A 21,815-nucleotide genomic window follows, 5' to 3' on the forward strand; every position below is an offset into this window, starting at 1 on the left:
ACCACATCATTTAATTTAGATGTACATATATATGACAGATTTTTCTCTGAAACTTCTGAAAACATTGCTTGGCATCTGTCAATCTAATATAATTACCAATTTTACTTATAAAGGTACTAGAGGCCTGGTGCACAAAATTTGTGCATGGGGGTGTCCCTCAGCTCAGCCTGCACCCTCTCCAATCTGGGACCCCTTGAGGGATCAGGCCTAAACTGGCAGTAGGACATCCCTCTTGCAATCTGGGACCACTGGCTCCTAACCGCTTGCCTGCCTGCCTGATCGCTCCTAACCACCTCTGCCTACCGGCCTGATCACCCCCTAAATGCTCCCCTGACTGCCTGATCGCCCCCTAACTGCTCTCCCTTGCTGGCCTGATTGCCCCTAACTGCCTCTGCCTCAGCCTCCACCACCGTAGCTTTGTCTGGAAGGATGGCTGGAAGATCTCTGTCTAATTAGCATATTACTTTTTTATTAGTATAGATTGTTCTTCTCATTCTATTTTCTTAGAAAGGTCATTTTCAAATTAGTGTATAGATGGACTCTTTTCAAGAAAATAGTATTCACATTTATCAATGGAACAAAAGTAGAAATTTTATATGAGTTCCAAAATGATTTGCTATTTTTACTAAAATTTACTCATTTTAAAAATAACTAATTCCATGATAGTTAGAAAATATATTATTTGACTAAACAAAATTAGTTCACATGCAATGTGTCAGGAATACAGGTCTTGACCAATACTTGCTCATTTGGTATGGACTTGTGTGTGGTTGCAAATCTATTGTCATTGGACACAAACTCCAAATAGCTTAAGAAATGAAATATGTCCCTAGCTAGTTTTGCTCACTAAAAATCAATGTAAAAAATATCCTAGGGTGAGTATTAACAATGAAAAAGAAATGAAAGCTGTATAAAAATTTGAAAGAGCAGTTTACTGTATAACAGCCTGTGTTCTAATTATTTGATCTGAAGGTAGCCATGTTTCCATTTTGAAACAGGACTGTTTGACAGAGATTGTACCCTGGACAGGATTCACAGCCCTTTCCTCAGTTCACTGTCAATCTTTATAGCAAAAGACAGCATTTCGGTCCGTGATATTCCTATGTTGCACGTGTTTCCTTGTATCCAGCCATCAGAGTAGGTCAAGGTGTTGTAGGAAAATCAGAGATGCTCCTTGAAAGAGGCAACCTGTGTAAAAGAGGAAGGACCAGAAGGCAGTAAAGTGAAAGGTGTATTATTAGTAAATCATATAGCTCTGCCATGCCATGTAGCAAATACATTCAGCAACTTTGACTGCAGAATCAGAACAACACTTAGGTTGTTCTTTATCAGTGTTACTAGAGGATCGGGGATTTGGAAGGGGGGTGGGATGGGAGCAGCTTCATAAATTTTCTTCAGTAACTGCTTTGCTATCCTCCTGATAGACTCCTTTCTGCTTTCAAATCACATTTCACATATTTGTTTTTTAAAAGCATCCTTAGGGACGCTCCTATAAGTTTAGCACTATGTTTACTGTATTGAATTTCTAGCTCATTAATGAATCAAAGGACAGATTGACAACAGAACTTAAATGAACAGTTTATTTTCATCTCTATAAAACAAAACACACATAAATCAGAAGCTCTTTAGTACTTCATTCATGTATTTGCTGGCAAACATTTATTAAGCACCTATTATGTCCTTGGCACTGTATGTAAGAAATATAAAATAATTTACACTCTCGTAGAGAGGGCACATAGAAAAGCAAATCATATCAGTTCTTCAACAAGCCTATCCTGATAGAACATACAGTTGCTTTCTGCAAAGCACCAGAGAACCACGGTCAAGGAAAAGCTGAATTTGCTTTCAAGTGGAAATTCACATGGTGGTGAAGTGGAAGAAGGACTTAGTGAGATGTGCTGCATCATGCAAGTCCGAACTCTTGGGCTGAAATCCACTAGATGAAAAGGAAGAGGAGCATTCCAAGAAGGCAGAAGCACTCGTGTAAAGGCTCGAGTTGTGACAGAGAAAATCATGGTGAATGTGAATAAAATGTAGGTCAGGTAAGAGAAAATGAGGGAATATACTGGGAATCAATAGGGTAAAGTTCATTTTTAACAAATCTACATAGAAAGCGAATTGTGCTGTGTTCTTATAATTTGTCTTGATGTTTTAAAAATAGGTTGTTTTTAAAACTATAAGACAATATAATTGTATTCCTTATTAAGTATTATAACTGAGTTTTATCATGGTAAAAGAAGATTTTAACTACAAGTATTAAATTCAAAATAGGCTCTATTTAAATGAATTTGTGAATATTTGAGAGTATAATAAAACAAGTCAATTTTTCTAGACAAACTTCATATAGTGTTGTCAACTTTAAAATCATCTAACAAGGTTTAGAAAGAAGCAAGTTGCTAGGTGATTGCTAAGGGAAATCATGAAGTCTGATAATTAACTTCAACACTGCAATCTATTTCAATCAAACGATTATATATCTAAGAGAATTCAATAAGGAAATTAGAATGAGTTTTCACATAGAGAAATTTACATGAAAAAGCATTTCATTTTGATCAGAGGAAGTTATATAGTACTTGGCCCTTCCAAAAATGGAGCTTTGAGTACTCACTGCATAAGGAGAAAGAGAAAAGAATATTTTCAGAAGAGTTAGCTAGCAAAAACTTACTGAAGGAAAATAAGCCAAGCAAATGAGTATTTACTCACCTGTGGACTCACAGTGTTTGTAGAAAAGAGCCATTCAAGCTATTTTTTGATGAAGGATCAGCTCTATTTTGGTTTGTTGTTTTCAATTCATCACATACTAATGCTTTTATAAGAACTGGAAAAAATGAAGTTAAAAGATATAAAATACTAGTCCAAATTTTTTATTCTTAGCCCCAACAGACATAAATTTACTCTGTCGAATTGCTACAAATGTTTCTAAACACTGGTTCTCAATTTTTGTATTTATCTCATCATGGAACAATAAACAGAATAAGACCAAACCATAAATAAGTCACACTCTGAGTGGCTTTGTAATAGAGTACATGACACATGCTTGGGACTCAGTAGTAATGTTTCCTGGAGAAACTGGAAAAGAAAGACTTTAGCTCTGCCCAGAGGAAGTTAACATTCAAGTGGGAGAGATATGAATGTAAATAAATAAATGCAACTAGATCTGTTTTCTACACAGATTCTTACATAAGGTTTTCAACTTTAAATTGTCAAAAAGACTTAACAATAAAGCAAGTTGCTAGGTGATTGATACTGCCAATCACAAAGACTGATTAATACCTTCAATATTGCAATCAGTTTTCAACAAAGGGATTATGTGTCTAAGAGAATTCAATAAGGAAATCAGTGAGTTTTCATACAGAGCAATTTACTTGGAAAGTATTTTATTCCAAATAAAGGAAGTACAATATGTCCTGTGAGTAAAATGCACTGTGCACAGTGGAGTATAAAGAAGAGAAGTGGTTTACCTGTTGTCTGTATCAATGGGTTCTTTCTCTCCATTTTTCTTTTTTTCTCAATCCTTCCACCTGTCTAACTTCTCTTCCCACCCCCTTCCCTACAACTGTCGGCCTGCTCTATCTATAAGTCTTGTCTCTATTTTTCTTGTTAATTCAGTTTGTTCACTAGATTCCACCTATGCGTGAAATCATAACGTACTTGTCTTTCTCTGATTGGCTTATTTCACTTAGCTAATGTTTCCCACGTCCATCCATACTGTCACAAAGGTTAAAATTTCCTTTTTTCAGCGAGTGGTGTTCCTTTATGTAACTGTACCATAGCTGTCTTATCCACTCATCTATTGATGGATTCGGACTGTTTTCAAAATCTTGGCTATTTAAATAATGCTGCAATGAACACAGGGGTTCATATATTCTTTTGAATTAGTGTTTTGAGTTTCTTCGAATAAATTCCCAGAAGTGGAATCACTGGGTTATAAAGCAGTTCCATTTTTAATTATTTGAAGTAGCTTGGTATTGCTTTCCACAGTGGCTGCACCCATCTGCAGTTTGTACCCACCATTGCACTTGCTCCATTGGTACAAATATCAACACAGTGAAAAAGTATCCTATCTAATAAGGAGGGAATATGCTAATTGACTGCCATGCCTTCACAAGATGGCAGCACCCACAGCCACAAGATGGTGGCACCCAGTCCCCTCAGCCCCGCCTCATCCAGCTGGAGTCCTCTAGTCCCCTCAGCCCTGCCGGGGGGAAGCAGGCACTATGTGCCTCATCCAGCCTCAGTCCCCCAGTCCCCTCAGCCCTGCCTCATCCAGCTAGAGCCCCTCAGTTCCCTCAGCCCCACAGGGGGGCAATTGGGCCAGCATGGGAGGGCAGTTGGGGACGATCATGCCAGCAGGGGAGCAGTTAGGTATCAATCATGCCGGCAGGGGAATGGTTAGGGGGCTATCAGGCTGGCAGGCAGAGTGGCTAGGGGCAATCAGGCAGGCAGGCAGGCGAGTGGTTAGGAGCCAGCAGTCCCGGATTGTGAGAGGGATGTCCGGCTGCCAGTTTAGGCTCGATCTCACAGGGATCAGGCCTAATCCAGCAGCTGGACATCCCCCGAGGGGTCCCAGATTGGAGAGGGTACAGGCTGGGCTGAGTGACACACCCCCTCCCCCATGCACAAATTTCATGCACCGGGCCTCTAGTGTTATAATAAAATTAATTGATTTAGATTGCACTTTGATTGGATCTTTTACCCCTGTGTTTTATTATGAAAATATTTTTGAATGATGTAGCCCCTAGAGATGTCTTAGGACCTCCAGTGGTCCATAGACAGGGCTTTGAGAGACACTGCCCTTGTATCACTGAAGCATCACTTGAAAGGCTCATTAGTACTCTCTCAAGTATATGTCTCATCATTTGACCATTCTCATATTATTAGACATTTAGATTGTACCTAATCTTTCATTATTATCAGCCATTTGTGATGAGCCTTTTCTGTGCAAATATTTGTCTTCCTCTCTCATTGTTTCCTAAAGGTTGGCTCCCCGTAATTTTACCAGGTGAAGCAAACATTTCCAAGTGTACCAGCAAACATACTTCCAAAGGACTCTCCCGCTCTGCATCTGGTTCACGTTAGGTGGTTGTGAGTGTGCTAGCACTGCAGTCAGAGGAGGGGAAGCCCAGTGGAGACTGCGCTCCCATTGGCAGCATGGGGTCTCCTGCAGGTTAAGCTACAGGAACCTGGGTCAGCTTTATTCATACTAATTGCATCCATATTCCTGGGCATGTTCCCATTTAAGCACTCTGCCACAGCAAGGTCGCATTAAACAGCGACAGGCTTTGCGGTCAGCGATATTTATTTCCTGCCTTAAAAGAGTAAGAGGAAAACGCGGCAGCTGCTGTAACATGTGAATGAGTTTAGCGAAATTTGGTGTCCTGGCTGTTTGATTTTGTGACCCCGGATGATTAATCCTTTCCTCTCCCTTTTGTGGCATTTCTGGTTATGTTTGCAAACCCGATTCTCTCTGAACTTTTTCACCGGAACATTTGGTTCAGCTTGTTCCTTAAAGGCTTGGAAATGAAAACGAGCTCATAGACATTCCCTTCTGTTTTTTTCCAAATTGGCTTGCTTCTCTTCTTCCTTTCTATTTTTTCCCCCAGATTGTTTGTTTTAATTCTTTTTTTAAAAAAATTCATCATCTTGCCAGAAGTAGATACCATTATATAGCTGATTATCTCCACTTAGTAGTTAGCATGATTTTCCCTTTTTCTTTAACAGTAGTAAGATAATACATAGTATTTTACAGGCATGTACAGTCAGTGAGAAAAGGTTGATTGAATAGACTCAATTTATTCTTTCTTATATTGCCTCATGATGTCAAGCAATTCATTATACCTATAGATCCTTATGACAGATTTAATGTGCTGACTCTAATTACACACTACATATTTTAGTCTTGATGACTTTTTTATGATAAACACAAACATGAATATGCACCCCCCCCCCCCCCAGGATGTTAAATTCTCTAAGGCCCTTCTGTGCATCAAGGGTTCCATAAAATTCATTCAACTTCTTGCTACCGCCTTCTCCTTGACAGTTTTTACTAAGTACTTGTTGGCATAGTTTTAGTCTGATATTTTGAAAGATATGAGTGAACAAACAACCTAGTAAAACCCATTAGTATTTTCTCCTAAGATAATGTTTTGGGGGCTTGCTACTTTGTTAGCCTATCAGTGGTCGGCAAGCTCATTAGTCAACAGAGCCAAATATCAACAGTACAACGATTGAAATTTCTTTAAGAGCCAAATTTTTTAAACTTAAACTATATAGGTAGGTACATTGTTATTAACTTAATTAGGGTACTCCTAAGGCTTAGGAAGAGTCACACTCAAGGGGCGAAAGAGCCGCATGTGGCTTGCAAGCCACAGTTTGCCGACCATGGGCTAGAATCTAGCTGCTAGATTATGTTAACAGGATGCACACAATATAAGTTAAGTCTTTTCTCCTGAGTTGGAGAAGATGTGCTTCTAAGCACCTGGTTTGTTTCTTTTTGAAAGTGTGACCTATGTAACTTCATTGTCTTACTTAAATTTGAATTCAGAAATCTTAAAGGCAAATTTGTATTCTACATTTAATGAACATATAGACTCTCAATATACCCATTTCATGTACTGTCTATCTCATTACCTCTGGCTTAACTCTATTTTTTAGTTTTCAGAGTCCCTTTCTCCAACTTCCTGTCTGCTTTTTATTTGTTTTACCGACTTCTATAGTGCTTATCTTTGCAAACTTCCATAAATCTGTCCTTATTTTAAAAATAACAAAATATTGTCTAAGTTTTAAATTTTGTGATAACTCTCCTTATAAACAGTCTATTCAAACAGACTGAAATTTGGATTGGAAATGATCAGAGACCAGGTGTAAAATAAAACTTGTCTAAGATTTTAAGAAAATAAATATGATGGTAAGTGTGAATTATGTGCCACTGACAATTACACAGGAAACACAGTTTACCAATCTCTTCCTATTACTGTGAGTTCAAAATGACCCAAAACAACAACAACAACAAAAAAAAACACCTCATTTTCCTAGGTTCTAAAGTCAGGAAACAAACAAAAAAAAGTATCACTTATTAATTTTTATGATGAGACAGAGAAAAAAATTATAAATACCCTGGTTAAGAAACATTAAAAATAGATACAAGTAAAAGTAGAAACCCAGAAATATTTTATTTTTATTAGAATTTATAATATATTTTCCTCTTATCTGAAAGACTAATAAACTCAAAAGGATTTCATAAAAGTCTTAGGACTAGAAACATTTGTAAAAAAAAAAAAAACCTAATTGGCAAGTTTATGTATTATGTAGAGCTTCTATGTCTCCCAGGCCAGGTAGAGTGGCTTAATGCAGTAGGTGTCCTTTAGGTCCAGTTCACTGGAGCTGGGCACTCCAGGTGTACCACCTTCCCTCGTGGGCTGTGTACACCCTCCTGTTATAGTTGAGCCTTGATTGTTGGCACTTCAATGAGAGGGATTTACCCCCCAGGCCAATTCGCTACAAGGACTTGTTGTGATCATTTAGAATCAAAAGAGCTTCTGCTAAGTGAAATAAGCCAGTTAGAAAAATATCTCACTCATATGTGAAATCTAATGAACAAAATAAACTGATGAGCAAAATAGATCCAGAGACATAGAAGCATAAAAAGACTGATGAATCTCTGGATTGGGGGGGTTGGGGGAGAAATTAACTAAAGAACGTGTATTATCTGCATAGCCCATGGACAGACAATAGTGTGGTGAAGGCCCGGGGGTGTGGGGGTGTGGGGAGGTCAAGGGGGGAAAACAAGAGGGACATTTATAATACTTTTAACAATAAAGATAATTTTTTTTTAAAAAAGCTTCCCAGATAAGGAAAGCTAAAGAAGTACATAACCACCAAATAGGTTTTACATGAAATGTTAACAGATTTTCTTGAAGGAGGAGGAGAAGGAGGAGGAGGAGGAGGAGGAGGAGGAGGAGGAGGAGGAGGAGGAGAAGGCGGCAATAAATACATATCTATCAACAAATGAATCTAAAAAATAAACAAAGAAGCAGAACAGAAATAGACTCATAGATACAGAGAACATTTTGATAGTTGCCATATGGGAAGGAATTGGAGGAATGGGTGAAAAATGTAATGGGATTAAGAAATACAAATTGGCCAAAACCGGTTTGGCTCAGTGGATAGAGTGTCGGCCTGTGGACTGAAGGGTCCCGGGTTCGATTCCGGTCAAGGGCATGTACCTGGGTTGCTGGCACATCCCCAGTGGGGAGTGTGCAGGAGGCAGCTGATCGATGTTTCTCTCTCATCGATGTTTCTAACTCTCTATCTCTTTCCCTTCCTCTCTGTAAAAAATGAATAAAATATATTTTAAAAAAAAAAAAAGAAATACAAATTGGTTTTTACAGAATAGTCATAGGGGCGTAAATTACAGCATAAGGTATATAGTCAATAATATTCTAATAACTATGTATGGTGTCAGATGGGTACTAGATTTATTAGGATGATCACTTAGTAAGTTATATGTCTAATCACTGAGGTGTATACCTGAAATTAATATAACATTGTATGTCAACTGTAATTGAAAAATAAAAAAATGATTTAAATTTTTTTAAAAGAAGTGTTTAAAATTACAGGTGGAAATAGGGAGAGTAGAATTGAGATTTACTTTTCTGAGACACCCCAGACTCACCATTAAATCAGGCAAAGTAATAGGCATGACTCTCAGAATAAATGAGTTTCATTCCCACCAGAAAAACGGTTGTATTTCATAATTTAGATGGATCCTTAGTTTTAAAAAATACGTCACATGTACTTTTATGGTTAGAAAACATTTTCCTCAATAGTAACAAATCAAGTACTTCATAGCCTAAAATGTCTCCTGATAGTTATACATGTATATTACATGCCTCTCATTTTTCAGAGGTACATAGTATACTATATGAGAAACACAGACCTTTATTTTTCAAATATTATGAAATGAGTTATTCATACCAAATTGATTTTTCTCCAATAATATGACTTTTTCCATTTGTCTGTAATAGGAAGGGATAGAAGGGCCTTCTCTATTCTTAGACTCTGCTCATCTTCAGGGAAGCCCCCAAGCTACTCCTCTGGCTGCCGCTTAACTTGCCGAAAATAGAATGGAAAGAGGTGGTGGGCAAAAGTAAACTCCTGGCCCACTTAAAGCCTTGTACTAAGTGGAACAGAAAGCTAAATACAAATGTGGCTCCATGATAACAACAGCAAAAAATTAATGTCTTCTCTCTCTGGATACCGATGAAGTATATTGTTGGGCGTGGGCATTGGGGAGTAGGTTAGTGAATTTTGTTCCATCATTAAGCCTTCAGACTATATGCAGTCATGAAATTACTCTTCCTATAAACATTCGGTTGATTCCTACTGCACTAGGTACTTCACTGATGCTGAGGTAGAAGAGAAAACCAGACAAAATCCTTGTACAGTCTAGTGGGGAGGAAATCTCAGTTGCCCCATTTGTTAAAAGTCATTAACAAGATGATTACAAAAGTCCTTGCTAGCTTCAAATTAATAGATCTAATTTTAAAATATTAATAAGTACTATAGTGATTATTTGATAGTTCCTCATTCTTTTTCTTTATGCTGATGTCACTTCATTAATCCCAGGCTTTGGGGTTAAGTTTAAAAGAAGATATAAATGACAAAAGGAGGAAAAAATAAGTAACAAAAGTAAAGAGAATAGCACTCAACTATTAATGGGCATCTATTTGTGGTAGGCATTTTATAAACATGCAGTTTCACCTAAGAGACAGAAATTCCATATCTGCCACCCTCCAAAAGTAGTTCTAGAGACAAGTTCAAGTTCTACAAGTTCCATGGATATATTGATCAGACTTGTAAGTCCAGTACCTAATGCAGTGTTTAGTTATGGTTAGAAAACATTTTCCTCAATAGTAACAAATCAAGTACTTCATAGCCTAACTTAGTAAGTTATATGTCTAATAACATAGTATATGTCCTGGAAATATTGGACAAATTTAAATAAATAAATATGAAAGATGATAAACAACATAATCAACATTCTGTCATTCTACCCCTTAAGGAGTGAGTCGCTACATTGTAGAGCATCATTTCCCTTAACTCAGGACAATCATTTTTGGGATATTAGAATATTCTTTAACATTTAGAAACAATATCTAGAAATTATTTTATAGTGGAAGTATGAGAGCAATTTCCTTCACACAAGAATGCCCAAGAAGTATATTTTAGTAAATTAATTATCATGTTTAGCTCTTCAAATCCCCTTGATAGCTGAATTATAATTACCCCAATTTCATATAGTGTAATAAGAAAACTTAACCAGATCAATTAGACAAGACAAAGAAATAAAATAAATCCAACTGGGAAAGGAAGAAATAAATCTATCTCTGTTTACAAACAACCTTACTGTATTTATAGAAAATTCCCAAAAATCTATAAGAAAATTACTAAAGCTAATAAATTAATTCAGCAAATTTGCAGGATATAAGATCAACACACAAAAATCAGTTATTCTCTCAAAGTAATGAAAAATCATAAAAAATATATTAAGAAAACAATTACATATGACAATAGAATATAAAAGAATATAATACCTTGGAATAAGTTTAACCAGTGATGTGAAAGATTTCTATGCTTAAAAGTATGAGTGTTACTAAAAGAAATTAAAGAAAACTTAAATAAGTGAAAAGACATTTCAAGTTTATTGGTAGGAAGACTTAGTGTTTTCAAGCTGTCAATACTTGAAAGTATTCAAAGCAATCTATAGATACAACCCATTCACTATTAAAACTCCAAGAGCCTTTTTTTTTTCAGAAATTAATAAGGAAAAGCAAGAACACTAAAGAACCAAAACAATCTTGATAAAGGACAAAGTTGGAGAACTCACTGATTCAAAACTTACCATAAAGCTAAAGCAAACTAAACGCGAGGTCTGAACATATACATGGACTAGATCAATGGACTAGAATTGGTAATCCAACTATAAACCCATACATCTATGACCAGTTAATTTTTGACAAGAGTACCAAGTACATTCAATAAGAAAATAATAGTCTAGATCAGCGGTTCTCAACCTGTGGGTCGCGACCCCTTTGAGGTCGAACGACCCTTTCACAGGGGTCGCCTAAGACCATCGGAAAACACATATATAATTACATATTGTTTTTGTGATTAATCACTATGCTTTAATTATGTTCAATTTGTAACAATGAAAATACATCCTGCAAGTCAGATATTTACATTATAATTCATAACAGTAGCAAAATTACAGTTATGAAGGAGCAATGAAAATAATTTTATGCTTGGGGGTCACCACAACATGAGGAACTGTATTAAAGGGTCATGGTATTAGGAAGGTTGAGAACCACTGGTCGAGATGCTGCTGGAACAACTGGATTTTCACATGCAAAAGAATGAAGTTGAACCCCTACCACAAACATGCACAAAAATTAATTCAAAATGGATTAATTTAGACATAAATATAAGAGCTAAGCCTGGACAGTGTGGTTCAGTGGTTGAGTCTCAACCTATGAACCAGGAGGTCACGGTTCTATTCCCAGTCAGGGCACATGCCCAGATTGCAGGCTGGATCCCCAGTGTGGGGCTTGTAAGAGGCAGCTAATCAATGATTTTCTCTCATCCTTGATGTTTCTATCTCTCTTCCCCTCTCCCTTTATCTCTGAAATCAATAAAAATATATCTTTTTTTAAAAAAGAGCTTAAAATCATAAAAAATATAGAAGAAAACATATAAGCAAATCTGCATGACCTGGGATTTGGCAATGCATTTTTAGATATGATACCCAAAGCACAAGAACAAAAGAAAAATAACTAAACTGAACTTCATCATAAACTTTCATACATGAAAGGACATTATCAAGAAAGTGAAAAGATAACCTACAAAGTGGAAGAAAATATTTGAAATTATATATTTAGTAAGAGTTTAATATCCAGAATACATAAAAATCCTACAACTCAACAACAAAGAGAGCAACAACCCAATTAAAAAATAAACAGACTTGCCCAGTCAGTGTGGCTCAATGGTTGAGCATTGACTCATGCAGGTTTGATTCCTGGTCAGGGCACATGCCTAGGTTTCAGGCTCCATCCCCAGTAGAGGGTGTGCAAGAGGCAGCCCGATAGATATTTCTCTCTCATTGATGTTTCTATCTCTTTCTAAAAATCAATAACAAATATTTTTAAAATTAGGCAGACTTGAATAGACATTTCTTCAAAGAAGATATACAAATGGCCTATACTAATGTCATTCGTTGTTAGGGAAAATGCAAATCAAAACTACAATTAATTACCACTTCACACCTATTAGGATGGCAATAATAATAATAACAAAACAAAAAATAATAAGTGTTGGTAGGGATGTGGAGAAATAGTAAACCTCATAAAATATTGGTGGAAATGTAAAATGGTGCAGCTGCTCTGGAAAACTCTTTGGTTCTTCCACAAAAAGCTAAATAGCATTACCATATGACCCAGAAATTTTACTCCTGGTTATATACCCAAAGGAATGGAAATGGAGACTCATATAATTACATGCCAATGTTCATAGCAGAGTATTCACAATAGCCAAAAGGTGGAAACAACTCAAGTGTCTATCATCAAATGAAAAAACAAAATGTAGCATATGAATACAATGGAATATTGTTTAGCCATAAAAATGATTGAAGTTTTTGTACATGATAAAATATAGATGAACTTTGAAAGCATTGTGCTAAGTGAAATAAGGCAGACACAAAATGACAAGTATTGCATATTTCCACATTTCCACTCATATGAAATATCCAGAGATAGAAAATAAATTAGAGGTTACAGGAGCTGGAGGAAGGGAAAATGTGGAGTTACTGTTTAATGGCTACAGTTTCTATTTGTGGTGATGAAAACATTTTGGAAATACATATTGGTGTGGTTGCATAACATTGTGAATGTAATGAATGCCACTGAATTGTACATTTTAAAGACAATTAAAATGGCAAATTTTATGTTATTTTACTGCAGTTCTCAAAATTAATAACTAATTAAATAAATCAATATTACTTTTAAAAATTAAATTATATGCGTTGAAAGAATTGTATGATTTGTGAATTATAATTCAATAAGGTTTTTAAAATACAAGGTGAGCAAAAGTAGGTTTACAGTTGTTCATATGAAGATAATACAATAATTAATAAATAATAATACAAGGTTAAACTGTGTGTTGTGTACTCACAGCTATACACCTACTTTTGCCCACCCCTGTATATATAAAATAAAATAAACATTTACCTCAAAATCATGTTTACTATATTCAACATAGATGAGTTTTTGTTTTAGTCTTTTTTATTATCTTCATTGCCCAATTACAATAATTACAGATACCTATTATAAACACTTCCATGTTTTTAAATAACACTCAAAAATTTTTGTTAGTAATTCATGAAGTGAATTCCTTTGGAAGTATACATATGCTCACTATATTTAAATTGGGAATTCCCACCAGAACTGCCCTAGTTCCGCACTGACATATCTCTTAAACCCACTCAGAATTCCACTTTATGCAGTTTCTGCACATATCGGATAAAGCATGGGGTTTAATAATAATCTAAGTGAATGCATAAGTCATGGGTGGAAAACTGATGTGATCCATGCAGGTTTTTCTTTCCTCAACTCTAAACGTCTAAGTCAATTCCTTGCTGATTCCTAGGGGTGGTTAGATTCTTTGAAACCTCAGCTCTTTCTGAACCATCTGCCTATCCACAAATAATATCGGTTAAATGTAGCATTTTTTAGTCTAATGCAGACTTACCATTGCAACATAGCAGAACTAGCAGAAACACATCATAATCAGTTTGTTTTCCTCATATAAGGATTCATCATTTGAAGTAAAAGTGATTATGTTTGAAAACCAAACTTACAAAATTGAGGAAGATAAAAAAATTATATCACAGAACTTGAAATCGTAAATGTATGGAGTTGACACCTGAAATTCACTTAATGATAGTATTTATGGGTGATGAGTAATATTTTACCTCACAAAGAAAAGGTATTAAGAATTAATCCTAACAATTCAGAGGTTTCCAATATTGGGAGACATCTTTTTATCTGGAAAAAATAAAAGTTTGAGATTGCTAATAAAGATAATTTGTAGTAGGGAGGATTAACCTTTGTTCCTCCTCCACTATTCATACTGTGACCTTTTCCTCTTTATTACAATTCCACATCCTTCCCCTTAAGTAGCACACTTCTTTCTTTGTAGTCATCCAATCCCCAAAGGGTGGCGACCTACAGCTTTTTTCTCATTTTAATAGAAAATTGCTTAAGACAAAATCCCTCCAGAAGAAAATTAGATTCAATAGCTGAATTAACAGGGCTGGAAAATTGATCAATTTACCTGCCTCCAGCCTGCTAATCTTGGTGTCATCCGGGGTCACAGCCGTCCAAAGCCAAACATAATCACCTCATATTAAGGTTTTCTGTGTTCTGTGCCTCACTTCTATCCAGTCGGCTGCCAAGCCTGTCCCTCATCCTGGTTGCATGCCCGGTCTTTGCACCATCTGCCTCTCTGGTCCTATGGTTTGGGTTTCCTCCTATTTCCTTTTCATGCCTGATTTCAGCCAAGATTAATTTTTATGAGCTGCTGGTATCTGTGGCTATCCCCTCTTTTACCTACTTCCTAATTTTAATTCTGGTTTGATTCTCCCCACCTCCATGTTAATATCTATCATCTCCTGTGCCAGCTTTTGCTTTGACACTTTGATACATTTCAAAACTGCCCTTCATTTCCTACCAAGTCTCAACTTTGAAAGCAGCCCTGCTCATGCCCCAACTCAACCATTTCCTGAGTTTACTACTCTGAGAATTTAACATTGATTATTCTTGGAGGAAGAACAGGCAAGGAATCAACACCACTTGTTTGATTTGATTGGAGCAATCATAACTATTCCATTAGTGACACTCCTTGCCTCATCGGTTAAGAGTATTCTATGATTTTTTTTCAAAATGTAAAAAGGCTGAAATTTCAAAATTTCAAAAAGGCTGCTATTGCTCTCTTCATCAATAACCAAAATATAGACACCGTGAGGGTGAACTGGTGAGGGTATTGAATATTTAAGCCAATGGTATAGACACAGTGGTGGTCAGGAAGCTTGGAAGACACTGAATCCACAGGGAGAATGTATCACCAGCCAAACACAATTACCCCGGTTATGCGGCCAGGCTCACTCTTTTCAGAAGAGGACTGTGTGGTTGGTTTGGTGGATAAAATAAGAGGTCATGCCTGTGACAACTTATTTTCAAAAAGCATAACAGCAAGAGCTTCCTCTTTACTCTCTCTTCTTTTAGGATTTAAAGGTATATTACTGGCAAATTTATCATCATTATACTTCAATTAGTTAAAAGTATTCATGAACATATTTTTCCTCAGGACACCGGCAGTCATTCTGGAATTGGTCTTTCATTGTCCATTATGTGTATGTGTGCATGTTTATTTGTGTGCATGACTGTGAACCTTCCTCTGTCTTTAGTAGGGTGTATGTGCATATCCGGTTATATATTTTTCTGTTCCTGTGATGGGCATTTTTTCTTTATCAGCAACTATTGCAGGCTAGTTGTCTTCTGATAAGCCTATTGACTCTTAAGTAACTAAAGTATAAAAAGAAAATGATCGCTTAGGATCCCAGTATATCTAAGTCAATTATGTGGATTAGACCAATGTGTGAGATTACCAAGGACATGTCTATTTGTGATTCATAAAAGGAAAGATAACATAAAGAACTCTTCAAAACACTCATATTTAACTTTCCTGTTTAAAATATTAAAGACTATGATAACATAAATCTTTAAGACATACACTGTCGTGGAGAATAATCCTCAGACTGTGAGGACTTGGCACCTTTAAAGTCTCAGGGACTCCAAGATGGCCTTTTCTTATAACCAGTTCAGCTTTATATTATACTAGAGGTCCAGTGCACGAATTCGTGCATGGGTGGGGTCCCTAGGCCTGGCCGGTGATCAGGGCCAATCGGGGCTGTCTCACCCAGTTCCAACTGGGACCAGGTCAATCAGGGCCAGGCCAATTGGGGTCTGCCGGCCAGTGGGTGGGGAAGCGGGGGAGGGACCAGGGGAGGTTGGCCAGACACAGGAGGTTAGTTGTGGGAGTGCACTGACCACCAGAGGGCAGCTACTGCATTGAGTGTCTTCCCCCTGGTGGTCAGTGCACATCATAGAGACTGGTCAGCCAGTCGCTCTGGTCATAATGGTCGCTTAAGCTTTTATATATATAGATTGTTCTTTTTAATATTTTTCCTCATATTATTTGAGTAATATTTTAAGAAATTAATTTTAAAAATCAACTTATGCCACTTTTTGTCTTTGCCTGGGTTTATTTGGATCTAAATAGTCAAAGGATAAATATCACTTGCTTTCAAGAATGTGGTTGCTTTGGTGTCAGGCTAAAAAGTCTTTACTTATAGTAATACTAGAGGCCCAGTGCATGAATTAGTGCATGGGTGGGGTCCGGCTGGCCTGGCCCCAATCGGTGGATCAGGGCTGGGCCTGTCAGGAGGAGGAGACAGTGGGAGGTTGGCCAGCTGGGGGAACGGGCTGCAAGTGATTGGCCAGCGGGCCCCACCCCTGATTGGGGTGGGGGGGGCCGATTGGAGGCAGGGCCAGCTATGGGGAGGGGCTGTGGGTGGTGGGCCAGCCGGCCCTGCCCCCAAATGGGGCCTTGGGAGGTTGGCAGGCCAGCCCCACCCCTGATTGGTGTGGCAGGGGCCAATTGGGGATGGAGCTGGCTGCGGGGAGGGGCCGTGGGCCAATTGGGGTGGTGGGGGCTGGTCAGGGGTGGGGCCACTGTGGGGAGGGGCTGTAGGTGGTGGGCCAGCCAGCCCCACCCCCGAATGAAGTTGGGGGTCAATTGGGGGCCAGAGGCCTGTGGGAGGGGCAATGGGTGTTTGACTGGCTGGCCCTGCCCCTGATTGGAGTGGAGGGGCTGATCAGGGGTGGAGCTGGCTGGAGGGAAGGGCCGCAGGCCAATGAGGGTGGTGGGGGGCCCATTGGGGGTGGGGCTGGTTGGGGGGAGGGGCTTCAGGAGGTTGGCCGGCCGGCCCCACCCCCTATTGGGATGGGGGGGCAATCAAGGATGGGGCTGGCCACGGGGAGGGGTCTGATGGCCGATTGGGGTGGGGTGGGCCAATCAGGGGCGAGGCTGGCCGGGGGGAAGGGCCGCAGCGGGGGCAGGGGGGGTGGGTTAGCAGGCCGCCCCGCCCTTGATCAGGGTGGGAGAGGTTGATCAGGGGCGGGGCCGGCTGGGGGGAGATGCTGGGAGGTTAGCCAGCCAGACCCACCCCCTGATTGGGCTGGTTCACTGGCCTCAGTGGGTGTCATAGCAATCGGTCATGTTCCAGTCACTGGCTTTTTATATATATAGATATATAGATATTCATAAAAATAAGTATGCTGACTAGACAGTGTGTCTCGCAAAGATTTCTACCAGAGTTTTACCTAAATATTTACTGTGGTACATTTCAATACTTATTCTTTTCTTTTTCTTTTTTTGCAACCCTGTGTGCTTTAAGGAAAACTAAAGGAAGTGTTAATTGTGCATTTGTTAATCCAGTGTATGGGAGTTGGAGCAACCCAGAGAAATCAGAGGTAAGAGATAGTGGTGAACTGTATTGTTTCAGAAGCAGAAACACACACATACACAGTGTTGTTTGAACATGTGTTACTAAGAGGAGCTATTTCATTTGAGGGTGGAAAGGAGTTTCAGTCTCTCTAAATGTGTTATGAGAATTTTCCATTCCAGGACAGTTTCAATCTGCTTGTAAAATCAGTTCACTGTTAAATGGCTTTGTGGTCACTGTTCATACTCAGAGAACTGACAAATCTAGAAAATATCTGTTTCACCCACAGAATGTTAGTCAGCGACTCAGGAACTACTCATATTCTACTACTTCAAATACGACTGTTCTTCATATTTTATTGTCAAAGACAAAAGGGAGGATGGCATTCTGTGTTCTCTTATCTAGGTGCAGACAATGAGGGCCTTTGCCTGAAAACTCAGAAGATAAAGAGAGAAATAGTGCATTACATCTTTCCTGGCCCCTTTTAGGGCTGCTCCTTACTTGCATAAGAAGTAGGCTAGAGAGAAAATGGCAAGTGAAATCTTTCTCATCCTTTTCTTAAGTGGGTAATACGAGCCTTCTTTAGGGTATAAAATGGGATTAGCCACCACACATAGCTTTCTATCTCTGAAAGCTTCCTCACATCTGATTTTAGAGATGTTATATAAAATTTAATCTCCTGTCAAAGTGAGCATATAAAAGTTTTAATTTTCCTCCATTATTTTTTTTTATGAAAATAGGTCATGAACAGTTTGTTACTGTTCTTGAAAACAGTAGCAAAGGTATCAGGTCAGGTGGTTTCTGGTAATTTTGAGGCTTGGTTGGTGAGGCTAAAGTCAAACACAACCTGTGACTTTTTTTGTTTTCGTCAATGATGATGCCATCCACACTGTTAGTATTGTTTTGGAGGATTGAAAACAAGGAGTAAGACATTTCCCGGAGCACAGAGAGGATTAATTTGGGTGGTCTGTCAAGTCAATCAAGACATCAAGTAAACGTGAAATGTATTCCTACTTAATGGGTCATAAATAAATAAGTGCATGTTAAAGAAACCAAATGTATCTTTTTGACAAAGTAGGAAGTGTCCCCCAGAGTGTCAACCAAAAATGTATACACACTTTAACAGCTGGTAGCTCAATTTTGAAAATGAAATGGATTTTAATGAACACTGCCTTTATAATTATTCAAAGTGTGTGCATACATGTTTGGGAATATATATATATATATATATTTTTTTTTTTTCATTTTTACTAAAGAAAAGAAATTGTAATCTTTTAATCTTTAGCTTAGCTTTACTTTTAGTACCTGGAGGATAAAATTATATAAGAATTAAAATGTAGTGTTTTAAATATTAATATTTCATCAACTTAAAATAATTAACTGTATGCTGGGAAGGTGTTATGCGTCCTTTACTTCGTACTGAGAAGGTGGCTTCTCTGGTGCACAGGAGGAGGTCCATTTCAAAGACCCACCTTTCAACATGCTTTAAAGATGCTCTCTACTATGTGTACCTATGCAGGACGATTGATGACTCTAGCAAACCTCAGAAACAGTTCCTTTTTATTTTATTTTCTAATAAAAAACATTCCCCTTTCACATTCCTTTCTCCTTCCCTTACAAATGGCTAGAGAAAAAAATCCCATAATTGCTCTTGACCTCTATTGCTATTTTGATTTCTATTGTTTCAGAAACAAATGCCTTTGTATTAATTAAACTGTGTTTCTTCACTGACATTATAACAGAGAAATAGATTTCTCCAAAATACTCTTCCAAACACTCAGCGAAAATTCTCATATTCTGATAGAGAAATTGAGGTAATTGTATAATGAACCGGTATGTACCCTCCAGCCAAATTCAACAATTATCAACCCACTGTCATTCTTGATTCACTTCTACTGCCACCCATTTCCTCCACCCACCAGGGTGGTGGTGGCGTTTTTTAGATTTTATTTTCTTTGGAGCAGTTTTAGGTCCACAGCAAAATTGAGCATGCAGTACAGGGAGCTCCCATGTATTCCCTGCCCCCACACATGCATAGTCTCCTCCGTTGTCAACATCCCGCACCAGAGTGCTACATTGTTAACCTCTGATGAGCCTACTTATCATTAACTTATCATCATCACACAGAGTCCATAGTTTACAATAAGGTTCATTTTTGGTGTCAACCAGAATGTTTTTAAGCAAATTCCAATGTCATTTCATTTCACCTATAAAGACTCAGTTGCACATTTAAGGGATCTAACCACAGTATCTCACCTAAACATTTAACAATGTTCCTTGATACCATCAAATATTCATTCAGTGTTCAATCTCCCCCAATTGTCTCATAGATAATTAGGGGCATTTATATTTGTTATTGTTACTATATTTTTTTTAAAAAAAAAAGTCAGGATCAATATAAGATAATATGGATCCACATTGTTAGACATGTCTCTTAAGTCTCTTTTAATCTCTAGGTTCCATTTTCTCAGTCTTATATTTTTCTTGCAATTTATCTTTTAAAGAAATCAAGTTGTTTGTCCTATACAATGTCCCAAATTTTAGATTTTCTAATACGCTCTGCAAAATACAATTCACCCAAATAAAAGCTATTGGTGTTCCTTTTATTTAACATCTATAATAAAAACAGCAGACTTAGAAAACCAGCACCATAAAGAGTAGCAGTTAAGATACTGACAACTGCATACCCCCACCCCACCAGAGGTGAGGAAGCGGCAGTGGCTCCTATGCACAGAAGACAGGCGCACACACTGAGACTAGGCTGGTGCCAGAGGTACAGGCAGTGGAGCCGGGAGTGAGTGCTGGGGAATTGGGGATGTTCCACTTATTCCTCCAGGGGGAAATCATTAAAAACTTTCTGTATTCTTCATGATCTGGAAAGAAGTCTATTATTTTAATGCCTAAATCCTATTCTTTTCAATGTGTTTTTCTTTAGAGTTCTATATACTCCTTCTCAAATCCGTTATATGGCACAAATTCAGGAAGCCTGCAGGCCGTACCTCATCATCTCAAATAGTACCGTCAAGATCAAGTATCATCTAGTATGTGTAGTATATAGAAAATTCCAATCTGTCAAATGTGATAGAAACTCACGTTATGCAATAGTAAAAAATAAAAGGTATCCAGACTACTACTGTAATTATTACCTTTAAGAATAAATATTCTCACTGAATATATTAAATGGTTTCATGGAATTTGAATCAGAACCTTATCATCATTGTATATCTGAATATTTTAATAAAATGTTCTACTTAAGTTTCTTGTTTTTCTTTGATTTTATCACCATTATTTCTTAAAATAATGAATCAAATTGTTTCAGGTCCTGAATAATAGAAGTTTAAAAATGCTTGTTTATTTTCCATAGAGCTTAGAAACAAAAGTGAACTATCTCAGCATACAAACTAGCAGGAAGGGAAAATCATAGTAATCCTAATCAATGCAACTATGAGTAAAATTTATTTCTGACTTTGGGGAAACATGTTATAAAGTATTGTCCTAAACTTGACTTTATTTGAACACTCACTTAACACATCTTAATATATAGCAAATCATTATGTTATATATTTTAAACTGATACAATGTTATATGTTAATTACATCTCAGTAAGACTAGAAAAATATAATTCTTCACTATAAAATAATTTGTATTATTGAATGCTAAGAAATTTGAAAATCTGGATACAATTGAATAATTTTCTAGGGAAATGGCACTTATAAAAATTGATTTGAGATATGACAAAACATGGAGAAATCAAAAAGCATTGATGGCTTCAAAGGAAATGAGTTCAAATCTTATAGAAATAAATTTCTATGCTATTTAAACTGTTCTAAACCATCATGCCCTTTTCAATTATAATGCATGTATTGTACTGTTAATAAAACTAAAGTATGAATGTAACAAAGAAAAATATAATTTTGACTAATTTTTCTTATAAAAATTGATTCAAAAATCCCAGATTAAATTTTACTGACTCCCAGGTAGGCCAAGTTCTTTCTGATGGGAATTTACATCTTAAGCAAAGATACATGAGAATGGAAGATGGTTGGACTGAAGGCAAGAGAACCTGGAAATGCCTAGAAAGATAGCAACCCTACTCCTGTTACTACAATGTTCAAGGCAACTCTCCATTCAAAGTGTTCACACATTCTGGAGGTTCTGCTTTTTCTTTTCTTTCTTCTTTTTTTTTTAATGTTGTGAG

At 37.4% G+C, this 21,815-nt stretch overlaps 1 protein-coding gene across 1 annotated transcript in view; it reads left to right on the top strand.

Moving 5' to 3' along the window:
• MALRD1 (MAM and LDL receptor class A domain containing 1) overlaps positions 1 to 20,803 on the top strand; it is a 597,781-nt gene extending 576,978 nt beyond the window's left edge. The window contains exons 40-41 of the mRNA XM_070426883.1: positions 17,570 to 17,645; positions 20,553 to 20,803. Coding sequence (XP_070282984.1) covers positions 17,570 to 17,645; positions 20,553 to 20,633 — 157 coding nt within the window. The 3' untranslated portion in view covers positions 20,634 to 20,803. The remainder of the gene's footprint in view (positions 1 to 17,569; positions 17,646 to 20,552) is intronic.
• Positions 20,804 to 21,815: the final 1,012 nt, after the last annotated feature.

The sequence above is a fragment of the Myotis yumanensis genome, unplaced genomic scaffold (genome assembly GCF_028538775.1).
Source record: "Myotis yumanensis isolate MYYU_CA2020_CCGP unplaced genomic scaffold, mMyoYum1.0.hap1 SCAF_1, whole genome shotgun sequence".
NCBI lineage: Eukaryota > Metazoa > Chordata > Mammalia > Chiroptera > Vespertilionidae > Myotis > Myotis yumanensis.